Source organism: Gracilinanus agilis, chromosome 1, assembly GCF_016433145.1.
Source record: "Gracilinanus agilis isolate LMUSP501 chromosome 1, AgileGrace, whole genome shotgun sequence".
In the NCBI taxonomy this organism is placed as follows: Eukaryota; Metazoa; Chordata; class Mammalia; order Didelphimorphia; family Didelphidae; genus Gracilinanus; species Gracilinanus agilis.
In genome coordinates, this window is record NC_058130.1 from 666,942,444 (window position 1) to 666,964,771 (window position 22,328).

General features: G+C 37.2%; 1 protein-coding gene across 1 annotated transcript in view; it reads left to right on the forward strand.

Annotated features, from left to right (window-relative positions):
* Nucleotides 1-22,328, forward strand: part of COL14A1 (collagen type XIV alpha 1 chain) — a 274,304-nt gene that overhangs the window by 118,128 nt on the left and 133,848 nt on the right. The window contains exons 18-23 of the mRNA XM_044684203.1: nucleotides 60-192; nucleotides 8,672-8,734; nucleotides 10,592-10,743; nucleotides 16,921-17,050; nucleotides 20,415-20,537; nucleotides 20,706-20,855. Coding sequence (XP_044540138.1) covers nucleotides 60-192; nucleotides 8,672-8,734; nucleotides 10,592-10,743; nucleotides 16,921-17,050; nucleotides 20,415-20,537; nucleotides 20,706-20,855 — 751 coding nt within the window. The remainder of the gene's footprint in view (nucleotides 1-59; nucleotides 193-8,671; nucleotides 8,735-10,591; nucleotides 10,744-16,920; nucleotides 17,051-20,414; nucleotides 20,538-20,705; nucleotides 20,856-22,328) is intronic.

Below are 22,328 nucleotides of genomic sequence, written 5' to 3' on the forward strand. Positions count from 1 at the left end.
CTTCCTTTTTACTTCCTCCTCCTCCATCATTTTGTGACAGCTGCCCAAATATATTTCAGGTTGTCTTAAATGAAGATCAAGACACATATGTTATTGAAGGACTGCAACCTGGCACAGAGTATGAAGTTTCTCTGTTGGCAGTACTCAGTGATGAAAGTGAGACAGAAGTGTTGAGCGTTCTTGGAACTACACGTAAGTCATGATACAAGCTAGAATGCTGCTAGCCAAAACTGTTTTGTTGCAATTTGTACAATTCTAGACTTGCCTTCCTTCATCCAACAAACTTGGGTTTTCTTTTTCCTCTAGAGCCCCCGACATGAGACTTAGCGCCTTTCATTGCAATTTCCCTGTACTGTAACCATTTTTACCTTCAGGCCCTAGATATCAGATAAAAGTCTGCTCAGTGATCCCCTGCTAGTGTGTTTACCAGAAAGAATAGGGGGCCTTTACAGATACCCCATATAAATTAACTGTCACCTTCCCTGTCTTTAATTCTAACCCATTAACAATCAAATGGTAGGATTATATAGCTAGTTAAGATGTATTAAAATTGTATCTTGTTCTAGTTCCCCCTGACCACTCCCCACCTTCCTTCTAGTCAATATAGTAAGTTTATAAGTAATTGTTAATTAATTTATAAAATTATGAAATAGGACAGACACACTTGGTTCTTTAGATACCAGGAAACACTGCAAAAGTAGCAGGAAACAAGGCTTCAAGTCATACTTTAATAAGGAATAGAGGGCATAAGGGCAAACAGGCCCAGAAAGTACAGAGGCAGGTGGTAAAGGGGGTGGCACATACAGAGGCAGATGGTGTGGGGAAGGGGATGTGTGGTGGAGGGATACAGGTAGCCTGAGGAAGAAAATAGGACAGGGAAAGTTACAGAGAGCAACTCACATAACCTTGGATTAGAATGGAGAAAGTAGGCATGATTCTAGATTAGGATTAGTAGGGATGAGAGGATATAAGACAAAAGGACAAAGAACTCAAGGATTGGGGACAGTATAAAGTTAAACTTGTTTATTATCAAGTGAAAATTTTGAAGGGAAGAAGGAAAGAGAATGGAATAAACATTTATTAAGTGCTTACTATGTCCTAAACACTGGACTAAGCACTTTACAAATATTTCATGTGATCCTCACAACAACCGTGTGAAATAAGTGCTATTATTATTCTCATTTTACAGTGGAGGAAATCAAGGCAGATGGAGACTGTCATTTGCTCAGGGTTATACAGCTAGACAGTGTCTGGGACTGGATTTGAACTCAGTTCTTTTTTGTTCCAGGCTAAGTACTCTATCTACTGTGCCAAAAATGAGATAAGAAAGAGTACAGATAATGGCCTGAGACAATAGGAAGGATTGGAGTAACTGGAGATAGCAATCAATCAACCAATAGGCATCTATTAAACAGCACCTACTAAGTGCCAGACACTGTGCTAGGTGCTAGGGATACAAAAGACTAGAATGAAAAAGTTCCTACTCACAAAGGTTGTTGTGCAGTCATGACCCCATTTGAGGTTTTCTTGGCAACAGTACTGGGGTGGTTTGCCATTTCCCTTTCCAGCTCATTTTACAGATGATGAAACTCAGGCAAACAGAATTAAGTGGCTTGCCATGGACCACATAGCTAGTAAGTATCTGAGGCTGGATTTGAACTCAGGTCTTCCTGACTTTAGGTGCTATGCTTTATCCACTGTGCCACTAAAAAGGCTCTTGTGCAAATAGGGAAATGCTGACAATGATAGCTGAATGTGAACGGTATAGTTCAGGATTCAACCAAATGGTTCTCCAGACCTCATGGAGTTCTTAAACTCCATGAAACTATGAGTATGGTGCTTGGGTTGAGACTATGCACATGGATGGTGTAGTTGAAAGAGCCCTGGATTTTGGAATCAGAAGACATGGGTTCCAACTTCATCTCTTCTACTTATTGCCTGTTTGGCTTTGAACAAGGCAACCCCTTTGGACCTCCATTTCTTCATTTTTTTAAAGGAAGGAGTTGGACCAAATGACTTCTAAGGTCTCTTCCAACTCTAAATTTATGATACTCTGACAAGATAATCCGTTCCAGCTGTAATATTTTATGAATTTTTCAGCTAGATGATTTCTATGCTCCCTCCCCTCCATCTCTAAGTCCTGTCATTCTATGGGCCTTTCCACTCACAAAACACAAGCATCTGATGAGTCTGTCCACACTCTGGGAGGGCCCTGGATGCAGAAAGAGATCTCTAACTTTGAGCAGTCAAACACATATTTTCAACAGTCCTTTTCACAAGGCAGTTGGGATTATAAAATCTTCAAGATAACAGACAATAGCATCAATCCTGCTCCATATTATGCTGTACGTGATAAGTACCCAAGTCCAAAGCAACTCTCTGCCTTTCCCTCAGAAGCTGACATTAGGACTCTGAAGACCCAATTGTGGGTCAAGTTTTGGATTAAATTATTAAAACACCCTACAAGAAATTTTGTCCTCTATAGAGAAGATTCCTCATATCCCATTCCAGATGGGATAAGATTATGCCAGAACAATAACAAAAATAAATATCTAATATTTATATGGGTAGTGAGGTAGCACAGGAGATAGAGCACTGGATCTGGAGTCAAGAAGACTCATCTTCCTGAGTTCGAATCTGGCCTTAGACACTGGCTCTGTGATCCTGAACAAGTCACTTAACCCTATTTGCCTCAGTTTTCTCACCTGTAAAATGAGCTCAACAAGGAAATGGCAAACTGCTTTAGTATTTTTGCTAAGAAAACCCTAAATGGGGTCATGAAGAGTGGGAGACAATTGAAGAACAAAAATAACAATAAATTGATAACATGGATTTCTTCCTTTGAAAATGACCCATGGGAACAATCTAATGTTTGCTGCTAACAGCAATATAATGATCCAGAACAATTCTGAGGGACTTAAGAAAAAGAATGCTATCTACCTCTGGAGAAAGAACTGTTGGAATAAGAATGCAAGTGGCAGCATATGATTTATCACTTGTTTATTTGGGTATTTGTTTTAGGGTTTTGGTTTTATAAGATTATTCACTTTCAAAAATGAATAATATGGAAAAATGTTTCGCATGATAATACATGGTTAACCCAGATTGAATTGCTTGCTGGCTCCAGGAGAGGGGGAGGAAAGAGAGAGAAGGAGACAATTCTAAATAAATAAATAAATAAACAAAATGACACATGCACACACATATAGAAACAAACCTAGTGCTTTCCTTCCTAAATTACCTTTTATTTAACTTCTTTGTTCATATTTGTATTTATTTGCTTAATATTTATGCTGGATATATTTCTAGATAGTCATTTTTCTTTTTAGAATATAAGCTTTTTGTAAGTGGAATGTTTTCATTTTTTGTGTTTGTATCCCCAATGTCTAGGTCAGAGCCTGGCACATGTAGATGATGAACAAATGCTTGCTGATTGATTAATTGCTTCATCTAAGTCAGATAAAACTAGTGAAGAGCTTGGCTCTTAGTATTGACCATGGCAACTCCCCTGATTTGGAGGGAGGAAGAGGATAAGGGTTTATGTGATTGGATCACCAGGCTCTCTGTATGAATAAGCTATCCTTCTCTGGTGTATTTTACTCTTCTGTGGAGCTGGCAACAGAATTGCACATCTGGGAAAAAGAGAGACCCCACCCAAACTAAGCCTCTTTGGCATACATGGAAGATTAGAAATATTGTATCAGTGTGTGTTCATAGATTCATCCAGGTACCTAGTTAGAGAACCTATTGCATCAAGACCTCTGTAGCTATCCAACTTACAGAAGGACAATAAGTCTATTAGAATATATTTTCTTGAATAAAAGAAATTTCAAATATTTTCCTGCCAATTTGGAAAAAAAATTTTTTAAATAAAAATGAATTAATTCCATAAGCCTATATATCCTCTAGCATGACAGTAGCATATCGAATTTACTGTTCTTCCCCACCCTCGTCCACTCCAACCAACCAAAATTTCCCTTCCCATGAAAAGGAGTTCTGTTTTTAATACAATAGAACTTTTTAAGAGGGTTTCAAAGGGATCTTTTTTATTATTAAAAAAGGGGAAATTAAAAATGTTCCTCTTTCCTCCTCCCCTAAAAAATCCCCTCTAGCTTTCCTTCAAGGAACAAACTCTTAGTTATGAAAGAAACACCTTTTCTGTCATATATCTAGACAACTTAGAGGGGAATGCTTTACCTGATAGGTAACAGCATGTAAGAACTAGCCATCAGAGGAGAGTAAGGGAGAAGACAGACAAGAAACAAGCAGTGTGTGAGAGAGTTCAGGGGAAAGAAATCAAAAGGGAGTGGTTTTTGGCAAAGACAAAACATCTACTCCGTGGATATGTTTTAACTGGGATTCCTTTAGTGCATGAGTTTGACTAGATAATCAATGACGTCCCTTCCTGCACTCAGATTCTATGATTCTAGATCATTTTGTCAATCTAGTACAGATTCTCTAGAGTACAACTAGCCCCATGTTGGCAAACTTATGGCACGTGTGCTGGAGCATGCCAGAGGGGGCTACTCCCTTTCCCCTTTCCACCTATACCTGAGGACATTTCTCACATGACCTGCCCCTCTGTCCATCAGCCCAATAGGAGCACTCCTCTTTCCCCTGTCTGGGGTAAGGAGAGGGGGGCTCATGTGTGGCATGAAGGTTGCAGTTTGGGTACTCAGTCTCTAAAAGGTTCACCATCACTGATCTAGCCCTATCTGGTCAGATTGACAGGTGTATCTTATTGAAGTGATTTATACATCAGTGACAGTCAATGATGGAGCTATAATTAGAACCTGAATTCTTGACTCCCATTCTAGTGTTTTTTTCTTTTACACCAGACTACTTCAATTGCCTCTAAACCTTGAGGCTGCCATCTTTGGGTCAAAAGATGGATAGCATGGCTTGTTGTTCCCAAGTCCTCAGAAATAGGTGGTTGGTCATTCAATTGCAGAGTTCTTAAGTCTTTCAAAGATGTTATTCTTTTGGATGTTGTGGTTATTGCATAAATTGTTTCCCTCACTCTTTTATTTATTCATTCATTCAATTACTATTTATAGAGTGCCTGCCATATGGCTACTCTACTACTGGGCTCTCATTCAGTTGTTTTAGTCATGTCTGACCCTTTGTGACTCCATTTGGGTTTTTTTTTTTGGCAAAGATACTGGAATGGTTTGCCATTTCCTTCTCTAGTTCATTTTATAGATGAGAAAAGCAAGGCAAATCGGGTTAAGAGACTTGCCCAAGGTGATGTAGCTAGTAAGTGTCTGAGGCCAGATTTAAACTTAGGTCTTTCTGATTCCAGGCCTGACACTCTATCCACTATACCACCTAGCTGCCCTATAAAGGTATAGATTGGATCAAATGGCCCCAGATGTCCTTTCTTGGAGAATACGACCCCTGTATACAACACTGCCCCTCAGTTACTACCTGCCTTTAAACACACCTGGGTCTGTGGCTTCTGTAAAGTCAAAGCTTCTCAGGATAGGAATATAGGTTAAGGCTTTCTCTGAAAGCATGGCCCCGAGTACCATGTTAACCCTCAGAAAGGGGCTTTCAAGGAAACATCAAGGACCCTGAAGTGGTGCCTGGGACATCTGTGTGTGTGTGTGTGTGTGTGTGTGTGTGTGTATGTAGTGTGTTTGTGCTCTTGAAGCAGTTCAGGTGGTGGTGCCATGCTGGTGTGCTGAGGCTGAGGCAGACATCAGGAGCTGTGCCTACCCTCTGCCTTGCAGAACATCTAGCCTACTTATCTGAGCTAAAGAGCTGTCCAGGTAGTTCAGGCTGGAATGTAATTGGTACCTGTTAATCCAAGACTCCTGGCACCAGAGATGCTTAGCTTTTCTGAAGAGCTAAGTCTCCCCTACTCCTGGACCCCTCCAAACAGCTCAAAGTCCATTCTGGAAGGGCACAATCCATATACTCTCCTGCCATTCAGTTACTACCTACCTTAAAACAAATCTAAGTCAATATAAGACCAAGTCTGGCTCCCCAGGACAGGAGCATAGGAGTCCCTGAAGGTGATACTACCCTTCAAAAGTATAGAGAAAAGGACTTTTGAGGAGACATCAAGAAGTGGGGGAGGTGTCTAGGGCCTGTGGGATGTCTGGATTCAGAAAGGAACTGAGATGGACTTTGGGAAGCCAGGATCTGCTCTCTGCATCACACTGTGCCCAGCATATTCAGTTGAGGCTAAAGATCTGTCCAGATGGTTCAGATAAGAGTGTGATTAGTGCCTGTCAAAAATAAGGGCCCTTGCACCAGGGATGCTTAGCCTTTCTTTTCCTGGTTGAACCTCCTCCAGGACTAAACTACACCCTCTTAACCCTGCCCAAAGATTCCAGCTTGAGATCTACCACCCCAGTAAGCCTTACTGAAAACTCCTCTGCCCCTTTCAGAGAAAGCCTTATAAATCAATTCACAAGCATTTACTATTTGCTTTTCAAGTTCTAAATATTCTTCTTAGCATTAGGGGTACAAATACAAAAGTGAAATAGTCCCTGCCTTCAAGGAGCTTATATTCTTTTTAAAATTTGTAAATAATTTTCCCAATTATAGATAAAAACAATTTTTAATATACTTTTTAAAAATTTTAAGTTCCAAAATCTCTTCTTCACCTCCCTGAGATGGTAAATAATGTTATAGATTTTACATGTACAATCATGTAAAACATTTTTCCTCATTAGTCATTTTGTGGAAGAAAACTCAAACAAAAATAGAAGAAAGTAAAATATAGAATGTTTCAGTCTGCATTCAGACTCCACCAATTCTTCTTCTGATGATGGATAACATCTTTCAGCTGGAGTTCTTTGGAATTGTATTGCATCACTAAATTGCTAAGACTCTAAGTCAGGGGTTGGCAACGTATGGCTATCGAGCCATATCTGGCTCTTTTGAGGGCCAGATATGGCTCTTTCTGCAGGAGCCATAATTTTTTTTCAGGCGCTGTTACAGGAGTGCGCACTGTGAGCACTGTACGGCTCTCATGAAATTACATTTTTAAAAATGTGGTGTTTATGGCTCTCACAGCCAAAAAGGTTGCCGGCTCCTCCTCTAAGTCATTCACAGTTGTCCATTATACAGTATTGTTGTTTGTGAACATTGTGCACAATGTTCTGGTTCCATACTCTTCACTTTGCATCAGTTCATGTAAATCTTTTCAGAGTTTTCTGAAATTATCCTGTTCATCATTTGTTTTAGCACAGTAGTATTCCATTATAGTCATATATCACAACATCCATCTCAGCCATTTCCCAATTGATAGATGTTCCCCTAGTTTGTAATTCTTTGCTACAACAAAAGAACTGATCTCTTCAGGATATAGACCTAGTAGTGGTATTGCTGTGTCAAAGGGTATGCATAGTTTAAAGCCCATTGGGCATAGCTCCAAATTACTCTCCCCTGGAGTGGTACAATCAATTTACAACTCTACCAATAATGCATTAGGATCCCAGTCTTTCCATATCCCTCCAACATTTGTCATTTTCCTTTTCTGTCATATTAGCCAATCTGATTGGCATGAGGCAGTACCTCAAAGTTGTTTTAATGAATATTTCTTAATCAAAAGTGATTTAAATCATGTTTTGTTTTTAAAAAGTTTTGTATGAGTATTGATTTTTTTATATCAACAATTATTCTAATTATCCCTTCCCCTCTTTCTCCTAGAGAGCCATCTCATAATATGAGGAATATTTTTGAGAAAAGAAAAAATCAACATAACTAATCATTACATTGTATAAGCACAAAAATATGTGCAATGTATAGTATCTATAAACTTCCTATCTCCATAAAGGAGTATACTGGATGTGTTTTCTAATATTAAAGCTTTTTTCAAACAATTATAGATAACTTTGGTTTCTTTTTTAATTCAAAGATATTTTATTTTCCCAATTACATGTAATGATAATTTTCAAAATACGTTTGGGCATATATGTATTATCATGCAAAATACACTTTCATATTGGTCATTGTTGTAAGGTCACACTCATACAAACAAAGCATTGGATGACTGATTTCTTTGTCTAAAAACTACCTTTTCATAAAGAAGGTTATATTCTAATGAAGGAGACAATGTGTTCACAGATATATACAAGATACGTACAAAGTAGATACTATACAAGGTAAATTTAGAAGAAAAGGCATTAATTTATGGTAATTGTGGCAAATTGTGGGACAATGAGGCTACCGTCCTGTTATTTTGATGGTGCATATATTTCTCCAATAAATCAATATATCACATCCATGAAGAAGAAGAAGATGATGATGATAAGATATGTATGGAGAGGGCAGAGACAGGAAAGGACTCTCTAAGAAAGTGGCTGTTTGAGTTGAATCCTGAAGGAAGCCAGGGAATCCAAGAGGCAGAAGAGAGGAAAGAGAGCATGGCAGGCAGGGGGCACAGTTAGAACAAAGGCATAGAGATGAAACATGGAATAATATGTGTGAAGAACAATGAGTAAACTTGGAGATAAGTAAAATGATAGGAAGGAGGCACAATGTAAAGGGTTTTACATGCCAGAGAGAGAGAATTTAATATTCATCTTAGAGGCATTAGGAAGCCACTAGAGGAGATAGAGTATTTTGACATAATCATCTGTGGGTGGGTTAATACCATTTCAGAACCATGGCTTTCTTTCCATTTGGAGAAATTTTAATGAGTGATTTCTGTTTTTAGTTGAAGGTCCTTCAATAGTACCTCCTGTCACTACTGTGTCTCCTACTGGCCCAGTAACTACAGGTAAGGATAAATAAATATTGCCTTGCCCCTACCCCAAGAATTTGTTTAAAATTTGTGTCATAATTCATGCCTTCTTTTAAGAGGAAAAGTAGATTGTTTCCCATTTACATCTCAAAAGCAATCTCTTGACTCTCTCATTAACCCTGTTTGTTTCTTTTCTGTTCCATTCTACTTTCCTCCAGCTTTGATATTTCTTTCCCATATTCCAATAAAATGCCTAGTTGAGCATCATTCTCTAAGAGACTTTGCTTTCTCCTTCCTGATGCCTTCTTTCTTTCTGTGACCTTTCATCATATGGATATTCTTTGAATGGTGGTTGGGAAAAGATGACATGTTTTTAATTTAGATGCCAGAAAATACTGTCATTGGAGAAGGAAATGGCAAAACACTCCAGCCAAGAAAACCTCAAATGGGGTGACAAAGAATTAGACACAACTAAAACAATGACAAAAATTTAAATGCCAGAATATTGTAGTCTGTTAGAAAGAGAACCATTTTGGGTTTTAGTCCAGATCTGAATCATCAACTAGCTGTATGATATTGGACAAGTCATTTAACCTTATGTGCCTCAGATTCCGCATCAGTAAAATGAAAATAATAATAGCTAACATTTGTAGAGCACTTACTATGTGCTAGGCACTGTGCTAAGTGCTTTATAATTATTGGATCCCTATAACAACCCTGGGAGAAAGATACTGTTATCATTCCCATTTTGCAGATGAAGAAGCAGAGGCAAAATGTTGAATGACTTACCAAGGGTCATATAACTGATGTCTGAGGCTAGATTTGAAATTACTTCTTCCTGATTAGTTCCTCTTGTGCTCTCACCAACTGCACCACCACTCTAATCTATTTTATAGAGAAAATAAAATATGTCACAATAATCACTTTCAAAATAAAAAGTGTTATGTGAATGAAAGGTATTTTCTAATTACAAAAACCTTGAGAAAAATTGCTAATTGCCACATGGGTAACACTATGTTAGATACTATAAAAAATACAAAAGCAATACGAGACAGGTCCCTGCAAGAAAGCTGGAAGAGGACCCTCATAGGAGGCAAAAAAAGAAGTCCCTTAAGTAGGGAGAAAAACAGAGTTTCCCAGTATCATGGAAATGGAGAGAGGAAAGCACATCAAGAAAGAATGTCAAGAAATAGCATAGGGACAACAGTATCACATTGGAGGAAAGTCAGGAAAGATGAGGTCTAAGACTTTGAGGATCTGACTAAAAGGAAATTGTTGGTGACCTTGTGATGAAAACCAGATTGTAAGGAGAATAAGCAATGAAAAATGGAGGCAGAGGATTCAGAACCCTCCTTTGACAAGTGTAACTTAAAGAGAAAGAGAATAAGAAAAATTTTAGAAGGAATCGGGAAATATATACATACTAGGAAACACAATGGGGGAACAGAGAGAGATGGCAAGAGGGTAATCCATTATTAAGATCTTTGTTCAGTTGTTTCAGTCATGTCCAATTCTTTATGACCTCATTTGAGGTTTTCTTGGCAAAGATACTGGAGTGGTTTGCCATTTTCTTCTCCAGCTCATTTTACAGATGAGGAAACTGAGGCAAACACAGTTAAGAGACTTGCCCATGGTCACATAGGTAGTAAGTATTAGAAACCAAATTCGAACTCAGGAAGATGAGACTTCCTGACTCCAGATCTGGCAGTCAATCCATTTTACCACTTAGCTACCCCCAAACCCCAAACTTGACAATTATATAGGAACATAGTCCCTTTGTGTTTGCTGGGGTAGAGGTGTGGTTTCTTATATTCATTTCCTCTAAGGCCTGGGCACCTCTTTGGAAATATCATTCATTAAGAGTTCTTTAACTCTCAATTGTGTCTGTTCTAGTTTTCCGAACAGGAATCAGAAACCTGGTTGTAGATGATGAATCTACTTCTAGCCTTCGGGTAAAATGGGACATTTCAGACAACAGAGTGGAGCAGTTCAGGGTGACCTACCTAACTGCTAAAGGGGACCATGCTGAAGAAGTGATAGGAACGGTCTGTATGATTTTAAGCTTACTAGAACCTCTGAAGAGTTTTCTAACTAACCCAGAACTAACAAAGAAGACTCATCCCTAGAGATTAATAAGCTTGGTTAATAAAAAACTTCACTGCTAGCTTCCTTGATGGTGGTAATCATTTTGTTTCCCCCTATTTCTAACTTTGTGCCAAGACTGTTTTCATCATATTTTGCTTAGTTAATAATGGCTTGCATGCTAAAATAATACAAGGGTAAATGTATAACAAATGGCTATACTGATAATTATATTTTAAAACTTACTTATTTTTCTCTTCTACCAAAGTTCTTAGAAAAGTAGAAAGTGTAGAAATTCACTTTGATGAATGCAATAGATGTGGTCTTGAAATGAAGTCATAAAATTTCATTTTATTCTCATATTTTCTCTGACATTTTATTCTTTATACTTGCATTCTCAGTGCCTAGTACAGAAACTAGAACATAGTAAGTGACATAAATAAATGGTTGATGGGATCTATTATAATTCTAAACCATTGTCTTTGTTTCAAATTAATTTTCAACCCTCAGTCCTAGAGAGCAATTGACTCTTGTTCCTCCGTTTAACAAAAAACTTTAATGCCTTAGGAGAAGTGGTTTAAAAGAGACTCCATTGTAAAATAGTCATTTCATTGTATCAGTGAACCTCCTCTAATGTTTTATAAATTTGTAGTTTGTAGATTAAAGCTTTGGGGTCCAAAGCCTCTGGTTTCATTGATGTGGGGATATTTTCTTCACTGTTCCAGATTAGCCATTTGTCTGCAATTTAATCTTAGCTCGGGAACACTGAGTAGTTAGGTGACTTGCTCAGGACCACACAACTAGTGTTGGAGGTGGGCCTGGAGCCCAGATCTTACTGATGCCAAAGGCAGAATACCAAGGCCAGATCAACTATATCATTCTGACTCTCAGTCTGGACCAAAATATACCGAGTTTTTAAAAAATAAGGTCAATTTATTTCCCTTTTATTGGAAGACCAAGCTAAGAAACAAGATCATAGTTTTCCTTGTTTTTTAATTTTATTTTCTATTAAAATTTTTTTAGCATTTAACAACTCTTATATCTTTAAACTTAGTGGAGTTCAGCAGGACTCCCAATCATTTATATAACCTTTATTGTGATAAGACATTTTTTCATGATAGCACTTGGATATTCTTCCTTTAGCCTTTCCAGTCCACAACTTCTCCATTTTCTCCTTTTTCCTCTGACACAAAAATTCATAGAGAGTACATTTTTTCCATCAAGAATTATGTGATTGTTTCCTATCAACTGGCCACTCCTCCTTCTCCATTCCCTCAGAAGCTTGAGTAGCAAATGGCTTTTGGTATTCCACCATCAAAATAATAAGAAAATGAACCCCATTCATTCAAGTAGATTCTTCAGAATGTCAACCTGACAGAATGTAGAGATTAGCAGAAAAGAGTTTAGTAAAGTCGGCCTGTCTTCCTGATAGTTCAGGATTTCTTAAATTCTCTCCATGATGCCCTTGGAAGAAAAGTCCATGGAAACTTCAAGCACAAGGAATTGGCTGGTTAATACAAGTTTATAAATTCAATGACTCATAACTGATAACAGGAAATGAAAAATGAATGATTATAAAAGGACAGATGTAGATATTTTATTTCTCTGATCATTAGTCTGTATTCTAATTTTACATTTATAAAGGAAGACTTTGGAAACTTTCCCTACTTTTCTTTCCCATTCTGTGAACTCTTTAATGAGGTTTTCAACCAATTCTCCCTTGAAGTTTGGAGAAAATATCCTTAGAGTGGAAAGGCAAATTCAGCCATTTATTTTCCAAATACCTTCAATGTAGGGGGAAGATCCATTTACTAAGGATGTGTAGCACTTTAAACAAACAAACAAGCCCTTTTGCAAGGAAATCCAGATTTACTCACCTGGCCAAATAAAAGTAATTGCTGGCTTCTTTGCAGAAGTTCTTGGTTTTAAAAAAGATTTCTTTATATTGGATTCCTTTGATTTAAAGAAGCTTTCTTGTGGATTTCAAATGGGAGAATGATTTGTTAACATTTTTATATATCACTTTCCTGGAATAAATATAAAAATTCCAGAAATGAGATGAAGCATGCTTATATTTAAATTATAACCTATCATATAATATAATGATTATATATTACATAATATATAATCATTATTTTATATTAGTATTGGTTGATTTTATCAATTAACATATTTTATTATAATTAATTCATTAATTACTTTTATATTAATTATATAATTATGCTATAGAATAATATATTATTGTAATATATTATATTATGAATATAATCTAAAAACAAAACAACAAACCCAAGTTGGATACATGTTAGTCTTTAGGTGATAACTATGAAGTGCATTTAAATGCCATTTAGAGTAAACAGAGATTCTCTTGTAAAGTGGTATAGCAAGAATAGAATTGGGGTCTCATTTAGGGAGGTAGGTAATGGAGTGGACTGAGGATTGGGTCTGGATTTGGGAAAGACTTGAGTTCAAATTTGACTTCAGAAATTTACTAGCTTTGTTGCTTTGCACACTTCATATAACCTCTGTTTATTTTAGTTTCCTCAACTGTAAAATGGGGATAATAAACAGCACCTACTTTCCAGGTCTGTTGTGAGGATAAAATATAAAGTACTCAGCTCAGTGATTCATGTAGTAGGCTTTCTATAAATGGTTATTCCCTTTTCTCCTTTATTTAGGATAGAGCATTATCAATATCGCAAAAGAAGAAAAATTCATAGCAATTTGATGATAATTTGACTTTCAGTCTTCTCTTAGCAAAACAAAAATCAGGATCTTAGATCTAGCTCTATGCAGAAAGCTGTTATTTAACTGTTAAAGCAGTAGACTTGGGCTTGGAACTCAAGCCATGTACCTCCAGGTTCCATATAGATCTCTGAGTTTGTCATTGTGGGCACTATCTCTGATGACCAATTAATCAATCAACCAGCATTTATTAAGCTCCTACAAGATGCCAGAGGTAATGTGCTAGATGCTATCCTATTCACTAACATGTCCACGCCAGTCATAGTCCACTCTTGTCCTAGTTCTCCTAGAAGTTTGTAAATGTAAATAAGAAACTGACATTACTAGAATGTCAAGATTTTGGAGTGACTTGTCTATGGCAGTTAGTCTCTTACAGTGTACACCCGGATACATGTAAAAGAAGGGTAATTATATTTACACAATGCCACCCAGGAGAGAAATTATAAATATGAACTACTTAGAAATGCACATACATAAATATTTGGATGTCACTACACCTTACTGACAACTACCAAAAGTTTCTAATATAAATCCTTTGAGATCTCAAAAAAAAAGCAGTCATACACAGATTATTAAGTACTCTTTATGGGTAGGGCTTGGTAAGGCTCTGAGTGGAGCCCTCAAAAGAGAAGTTTTCTTGGTCTCCAGTTGGGGAGGACCACAGAATAACTCATTGGAACCCAAGGAAAGAGATAATGAAGGGCCAGATTTCATCTTTGTGGCTATTAGCATTCAAGGGTGCCTGAGAGTTGAAACAACTAGTTCAGTCTTGATCAGAGTCAGTTATTTTTACAGCATTGCATAACTCAACTCTGGATATTTGGATGAGAGCCACCCATAGGCTTTTTTTTCTGTTGGCAGGGAATTGTAACCTTATATTTGTTTAGAATGAAAGTTCCATGAGTTCCAAATTTCTCTACAATTTGAATATCAAAATTCATAATGATGACCTGGGTGAAGAATTCATAGGATCATAAATTTAGAGCTGGAAGAGGTCTCAAAAACTCTTATTTTATAGATAAGGAAACTGAGGCACAATAAAGTGACTTACCCACAGTTATTAAGTTAGTTTGTGGCATGATTTGAACTTATCTTCCTGACTCCAAGTCCAGTGTTCTAGCTGTTCCAATCAATAAAAAGGTTTTAAAAATTAGAAAATTTAGAAATCATTGACTTGGGATAGAATTTCTTCATCCTGGAGTCTCAGAAAATATCATTTTCTGAAAATATCGGAAAATATTTTCAGAAAATATCATGTAATACTTTGGGCTTGATTTGCATCCTATTTGAAAATGGAAATCCTCTTATGGAATCTGTCCAGAAACAATAGCCTAATCTAGCTAGACAAACACTAAGGAAGAAACACTTAGGAGACATACCTGGAGATTTAAATGCTACTCTTGGGTATGTGATTGAGGTAAAGTAATTCAGGAGTTCTAAGACCTAACAAAGACACCCTCAATACATTGCAAGTGACAGCTAAATGAGGCAGAAAATGCCCTGATCAGTAGTCCAGGTGCTAAGGCTAAGAGCTTCCAGGTGCTGGTTTTGATAAGTTCCAGGGTGCAATATTTCTCAGTTTGAGAGATATAAAATAATGAGTTGTGCAATGACTTCATTTCAAGTACATCAGCATGGGTGGTTTGTTTGATAATTAGCTGGAAAGAACTCCCCTTATTAGAAGCTAAATATACAGACAGAGGCAGAGAGAGAGAGAAGAAGAAGAAGAAGAAGAAGAAGAAGAAGAAGAAGAAGAAGAAGAAGAAGAAGAAGAAGAAGAAGAAGAAGAAGAAGAAGAAGAAGAAGAAGAAGAAGAAGAAGAAGAAGAAGAAGAAGAAGAAGAAGAAGAAGAAGAAGAAGAAGAAGAAGAAGAAGAAGAAGAAGAAGAAGAAGAAGAAGAAGAAGAAGAAGAAGAAGAAGAAGAAGAAGAAGAACGAAGAAGAACGAAGAAAGAAGAAGAAGAAGAAGAAGAAGAAGAAGAAAGAAGAGAGGAAGCAAGAAGGCAGAGGCAGAGAAACAGAGACAGAAACAAAGAGAGAAAATTAAGGGGAAATTTCTTGAAGGAAACTACATTGAAGGAGTAATACAAATTGGTACAAACCAAAAACCTTTTCATTTTCTGTGTTTAAGCCCAAATTAGTCTAGGATTGAAGCATGTAAGGATCTTTTGACTAAGTTTTCTCTAGTACTCAAACTTTCAAACTACTTATGGCCATGGGCATTTTACCTGTGGCTTCCTAGAGAGGGACATAAAATTGACTCTCCAAACTAATATAAAGACATCCATTAGACTTCCTTTTGTTAAAATTTTTTAAAAGTAAAATGTTGTTTTGAAGGCCTAACCAAATCCAAGCTACAGTCACTTCAGGGTTCAACTAAAGGCTTTCTAGACTTCAGTTCATGATTTATTGGTTTCCTCTCATCCAAAGGCAATGCAACTGAGCCAAACTCCATGGTTAAAGCCTGTTGGCTTTTTACCCTGGCCCTTCCTTTGAGGAGCAACTCCAGCTGTCCCAGGCCTTTGACTCCCTTAACTCTTTCCAGACAAGTCTAGCAGCCCAGCATCTTTTCTAGAAATGATTTGTTTCCTTGACTGCTCAGGTGGTATTCAGGAGGGCTACCATAGGAAGCCTGGAAGAGATCATTACTGAAAGAAGTTCTGGCACTGAGAGAAGATTTGGTAGATCAGAGTTTACTTACCATGATGCTCATAGAAACTGCAGCCTGTACCTCCCTTCCAGGAATACCTAACACCTCAATCAACTTTATTTTTGGAGTTCCTTAAGGCGATAGTGATGTGGTATTTGCATTTAGGAAGTACCCCCCTCAGATACAAAAGCTTCAGCTTTTGATGCTGCCTGTATAGTTTTTTTGCAGTTGCTATCTCAGAGGATTAACATGGGATGTGTAGTGCTGGAGTGCCAATTTTTGATTGAAACAAGCAAATCCTAGGATTGGGCTATAGCTGAGGGGATAGTAAAATGAAGGAAGACTGAATTTTCAAGGGACTACTTATACTGAGTCACAAAGACAGCAGGCCAATGTAGACTGAACTCCCCAAGAGCCACAAACACCTGCTTTTCATACTGAACATTAGTCATTTGGATCAGTTTGGGATTGAGAGAGAATAACGTTATTCAGTCCAATTCATCAGTCACAGATTTAAACTTTTTGTATTAATGGTTGGAATTAAAAGGTGCCCATGAGGGTGACTTTTGCAGACGGAAAATTGATTTCACAGTGTCCCCCTTTTCTTTTCTCTTTCCCTCTCCTCTCCCTCTATCCATCCCTCAGTTCTTATTATGTCAAGGAGTCAAGGGGCTCTGCTCCTATGGAAACAGTAGGAAGAAAATTCCAGGAGATTTATAAATGTGGGACTTTGATTTTCAATCTAGGTTATGGTGCCAGGAAAACAGAACCAACTTCTTCTCAAGCCTCTGTTGTCAGATACTGAATACAAAGTCACAGTGACTCCCATCTATTCTGATGGTGAAGGGGTCAGTGTGTCAGCTCCTGGAAAAACATGTGAGTATTAACCCTCTGTCCCTGGATAATAAATAGTCTGCCTGAAAATCCATTATTTTCATAAATGAAATTTTAAAAATTATTTATCAGGAATATGTTACTTATGCTCCTGAGGGATGGCTAGACAACTTTTGATGTCTGTGCTAAGATGTTAGCATTAAGCAGATGGTAGAATGGACCTGAGGTCTACACTCAGCACTCTGCATTCAGACTGGCAATAGGTAGATTTCTCTGGTGCAACCATTTTGGAAAGCAGTTTGGAATTCCTCGAGGAAAATCACTAAGTTGTTTCTGTTCTTGACCTAGAGATCCTACTCCTGGGCATATATATCAAGGAAGTAGCCCTCTTTTGTGTTAGCAAATAATTGGAAACAAAATGAATGCCCCTCTCTTGGGGAATGGCTGAACAAATAGTGGCATATGAATGTAAATAATGTTATTCTAAGAAGTGGTGAATATGTGGAAGCAAAAAAACTTAGGGAGATTTGTTTGAACTGATGCAGAATGAAGTAAGTGGTTTATGATTATGGTAATATAAACTAAAAGAATCCCAAATGAAGGCAAATACAGTTTAATGGCAATGACCAATCAAGTCCATTGGGAAGATTTGGGGAAATGGATCTCCCTCCTTTCATTGAAGAGATGGGGGATTCAGCATGGAATGTTGCAGGTGCTGCCAGGACATTATTGCCATATTCCGTGGTTTTGTTTAACTGTCTTTTTCCAGCTGTTAATTTTTTTTTCTAAACCCTTACCTACTGTTTTGGAATCAATACTGAGTATTGGTTCCAAGGCAGAAGAATGGTAAGGGCTAAGCAATGGGAATTAAACGACTTACCCAGGGTCACACAGCTAGGAAGTATCTGCAACCAGATTTGAACCCAGGACATCCCATCTCTGGGCCTGACTCTCAATCCACTGAGCCATGTAGCTGCCCCTTTTCAGCTGTTTATAAGGTTAGGTACACTGGGGATAGCAGAGGATGAAGCAAAGGGAGAGGAGAGGCTATATCTGGAAATAACTGTGATTTAAAAACAAAATAGAAAAAAATGAAAAGATGGAAGAAAGGATGGAAGGGGGTAAAGGGAGGAAAGAAGGAAGAAATGGAAGGGAGAAGAAGAGAGAATAGAAAGAGGAGGGAGGAAGAGAGAGTAGAAGGGAGAGAGGAAAGGACAGAGAGAGGGAGAAAATTCATCTGTCCAAATTTGACTTGACTTACAAAATTTGCAGTGGCTCTTATATTTAATAGTACTATCATTTTTCTTTCCTCCCTGTCCCCAAGTCATTCTGCTAACTTCCAGTGCTGACCAATGGCTAAAAGGCTGTAAATTTGATTACAGAAAATACAGTGCTCTACAAAAGAGCATATTGCATTTATTTTATGCCTGCTGCTTGATTTATTTTAAATTCAAGACAGATGGATTGGTCTCCAGTTTCATGGAATTTAGTTGTGCTGAGTCTTGCTTAGACCTTTTCTATTTCCATAGTTACATGACCTGCCTTAACATTTTGACAACACCAAGATAATATTATGACTCAGGACTAAGGAGAACAACACAGAATGACAGAATTATATAACATTGTAGTAGTCAGCCACTCCGAAACAAGATTTCCATCAATCATATACCCAACAAATAGTCTCCAGATTTCTCCTGCAAACCTCTAGTGAGGGGTAATTCTCTCTCTCTCAAAATAACCCATTTTACTTTTGGACCCTTGGATTATATGAAAATTTTTCTTTCTATCAAGCTTAAATCTGCCTCTATAATTTCTACCTATCATTACTAGTTCTACTCTCTCAGATTGAGTATAAAATATCAAGTCCTCATTATCCATGACAGCTCTTTAAGTACTTGAAGACGGTGAACATGTTCTTTTGGCTAAATATCCCCATTTCCTTAGTTAAATATTATTGGGTCAAGGGACAGAACACAGAATATTTCCAGATCTAACCCTAATGTTACCAGTATGCCCTGCTTCTTATCTCAGATTCCTTATCTTATATTCAATTTATTTATTTTTAAAACATTATCTTCCATTTAGAATCAATATTGTGTTTTGGTTCTGAGGCAAAGGAATGACAAGGGCTAGACAATGGGGATTAAGTGACTTGCCACAGCTAGGAAGCTGCTTCCTTAGAGGTTAGATTTGAACCAGGACCTTTCTTCCCTAGGTCTGGCTCATAATCCACTGAGAACCTAGCTGCCCCCTCAGTGTATTTTTAAAAGCCTAACAGACCCAATTTTAACAATAAGCGTAGCTATTAATGTTTCTGTTGTATCAGATTTTATGGCTCTTTTATTTTCTCATACTTCATTAGAATACTTTCTCTAGATCTCTCTTTTGTCCTTATTATACACTATCTTGTACTATAATACAGACTTAGTAGACTATGACATCCTTGAGAGCAAAAGACTGTGGGTAATTGTTGTTGTTTTTATCATTGTGCTCTCAGAACCCAAGCTGGTGCTTTTCATATAGTAGATGCTCAATATCTGTTTGATGAATTATGTCCAACCCCATTACTAAAAAAAGGAATAACAGATTGTCCACTACAACATTATAGAATAAAAAGGTACCTGAGCACCTATTGCTGGTTATTTGTTTTAAGCAGTATTCATGACAATCAAATTTCAGCATAAAGAATATTAATAATATTAATAATAATAAACTTGGTGTTTGGTGTAAGGAGCTTTGACTCAAAACAGTTGAAATATAGGAGGAGTTTATTAGAGTGGGGCAGGGTCTGTCAAGGCAATTCCTTGATGAATTTGATGGATATATAGGATGGGATATCTCTGTTCAGACTATTTGGAAGCATCTCCCTATTAAGGGTGTGGACATAACCATTAATATCTTATCAAAAGCATTCAAGAAATCTTAGTAATTCTTAGAGATTGAGGCCATTTTTTCTCTCTCTTTATTTTATTAAAATTTTTTTTCTTTAGAATATTTTCCATGGTTACATGATTCATGATTACCCCTCTTTCATCCCCCACCCCCCCAGAGCTGACAAGCAGTTCTACTGGGTTATATATGCATCATTGTTCAAAACCTATTTGATGGAGGCAATTTTTAAGGTGAATTGATTGCTTGGGAGTTGTTTCTTGGTATCTACTGAAGGGTGGGTGGGTTCCGCTGATGGGGGCTTCCCACAAAATAAGGTCCTGGATTCCTAAAAGGACAAGCTACTATGGGGAATGTCATTCCTTTGTTACTGGCCTATAAAAAAGTGTTTTTTTTTTTGGACATTTCCCCTTTCCCACTTTCTGAAATAGCTTAACTTTCTCTTTTTAACAGCAACACAAGGAGAATAGATGAGTACAATACTTTATCAATATTTTTTCATTTTTCTCCATTTTAGTGTCACTTTCTGGTCCCCGAAATTTACGTGTCTCAGATGAATGGTATAACAGATTGCGAATTACTTGGGATCCTCCATCTTCACCACCAAAGGGCTACAGGATTGTCTATAAGCCCATTAGTAGTAAGTATATTTTTAAAGATCAATCAGCTTTGCCCCACTTTTTTCAAATAGCTAGTTGATTTTATCTTTTTATTTGAAAGTAATATTGCATCTTTGGGTAAGTTTCAAGCAGTATCCTTTTCTGCCAATTCCTTTATTACTAAAGTTCATTTTTCTTTTTTCCTTCAGTTCCTGGTCAAGCATTAGAGACTTTTGTGGGGAATGATATTAACACCATTCTGATTCGAAACCTCATCAGTGGAGCAGAATATAACGTGAAAGTGTTTGCTTCTTATCCTTCTGGTTTCAGTGATGCTCTGACAGGCGATGTGAAGACTTGTAAGTCTCAAATCCTGCTGGTTTTAGTCTCCAGAAATGATTCTGCAAATTGGTTTCTACTATAATCCTACTTTTTGATTCTTTGGTTAATTCTTTCCCAAATGGCTTTTTCTTTCCCTTGACCTAGGTCTTTTGTAGGAAATAATATTAACATCTAAAACTTCATTAGTGGAACAGAGTACAGATTATCTAGTGTTTGCTGAAAGAAAATATACTTCTGAAGGTAAAGAAGTAGTTCATATTTGGCAGTGGAATAGCAGATTGTCATTACATGGAACTCAGATGGATGTGATAAGAACTTACAGAAATTTTTTTTTTTGCTTTAATTTTTCAAATGAGGTAAAACTTTCCATATTCTTTGGCAGAGTCTGCTGATGGACAGAGATAGTCTCTAGTCAAAACTGTGCCATAGAGAGATTTCTTCTGGTTGCAAGCTTTCTACCACAGGATCTTACTTTCCAGGAACTTTGATTCACTGAAGCCTCTTCTCTGGTAGAGCTCTTATGCTGCTCCCTAAATTTGGGACTTGTCATTGCCAGGAGCTTCCAACCAGCTTCTCCCTCCTTCTTCAAATACACAGGAATCAATTAATATCTGTTAAACTGATGAAGTGAATTTAAATATTCCTCATTGTCACAAAAATGTTTTATATGCCTTATTCTTAAAATAAAACAAATCAAACTCCTGGTATGTCTCTTTAAAATCCTCAAACTAATTTTATTAGTTAGCTTTTTATGATTTTAGCTTAATTTAAAATAATTTGCTTCTTAAAATGTTTTTATTTGACTTTGATGAGACTTTTTGACCCTAAATTAAGATTTTAAATGGATCATTGCCCCCAAATATAGAGGCAATTTCTCCAATCATAATTAGAAGTACAGTATAAATGTAATAGGGAATTGCTGCTATCACTACTACTCTGAAATAGAAGTTCATTTCATGACTTTTTAATTCTTTTGATTGCTTATTATGTTGGCATTGGGAGAGGGAGTAGAACATAATAAATGGAGATTAGAAGGGACTGGACATGTGAAAGGTCCCATGTTGAGTCCCGAGAACACAATGATGAAAAACAACAGAGTATTTGCCCTCAGGGATGTCATAATTTACTAAGTTGGCATCATGGAATAATGGAAAATGTGTTAGAAACAATAGAGAGATCCATAAAAAGTTTTCTAGAAAATATGAGAACTGTGTTGCAGAAATTTATTATAGAATCTTAGAGCTAGAAGATCAGATATCCAATCCAACCTGAAACATGAATCTCCTTTACAACACTCCTGGCAAGTGTCAATCATTCAGCTTCCATTTGAAGTCTTCCAGGAATGAGAAACTCCTTATCTTTTGAGGAAACCGATTGCATTTCTAGACAGTTCTAAATGTTTGGAAATTTTTTCTTACATTGACACAAATTATTTGGATACTAGCTCTAGAAGGGCCCTCTGAAGCCATCTAGTCCAACCCCCCTCATCT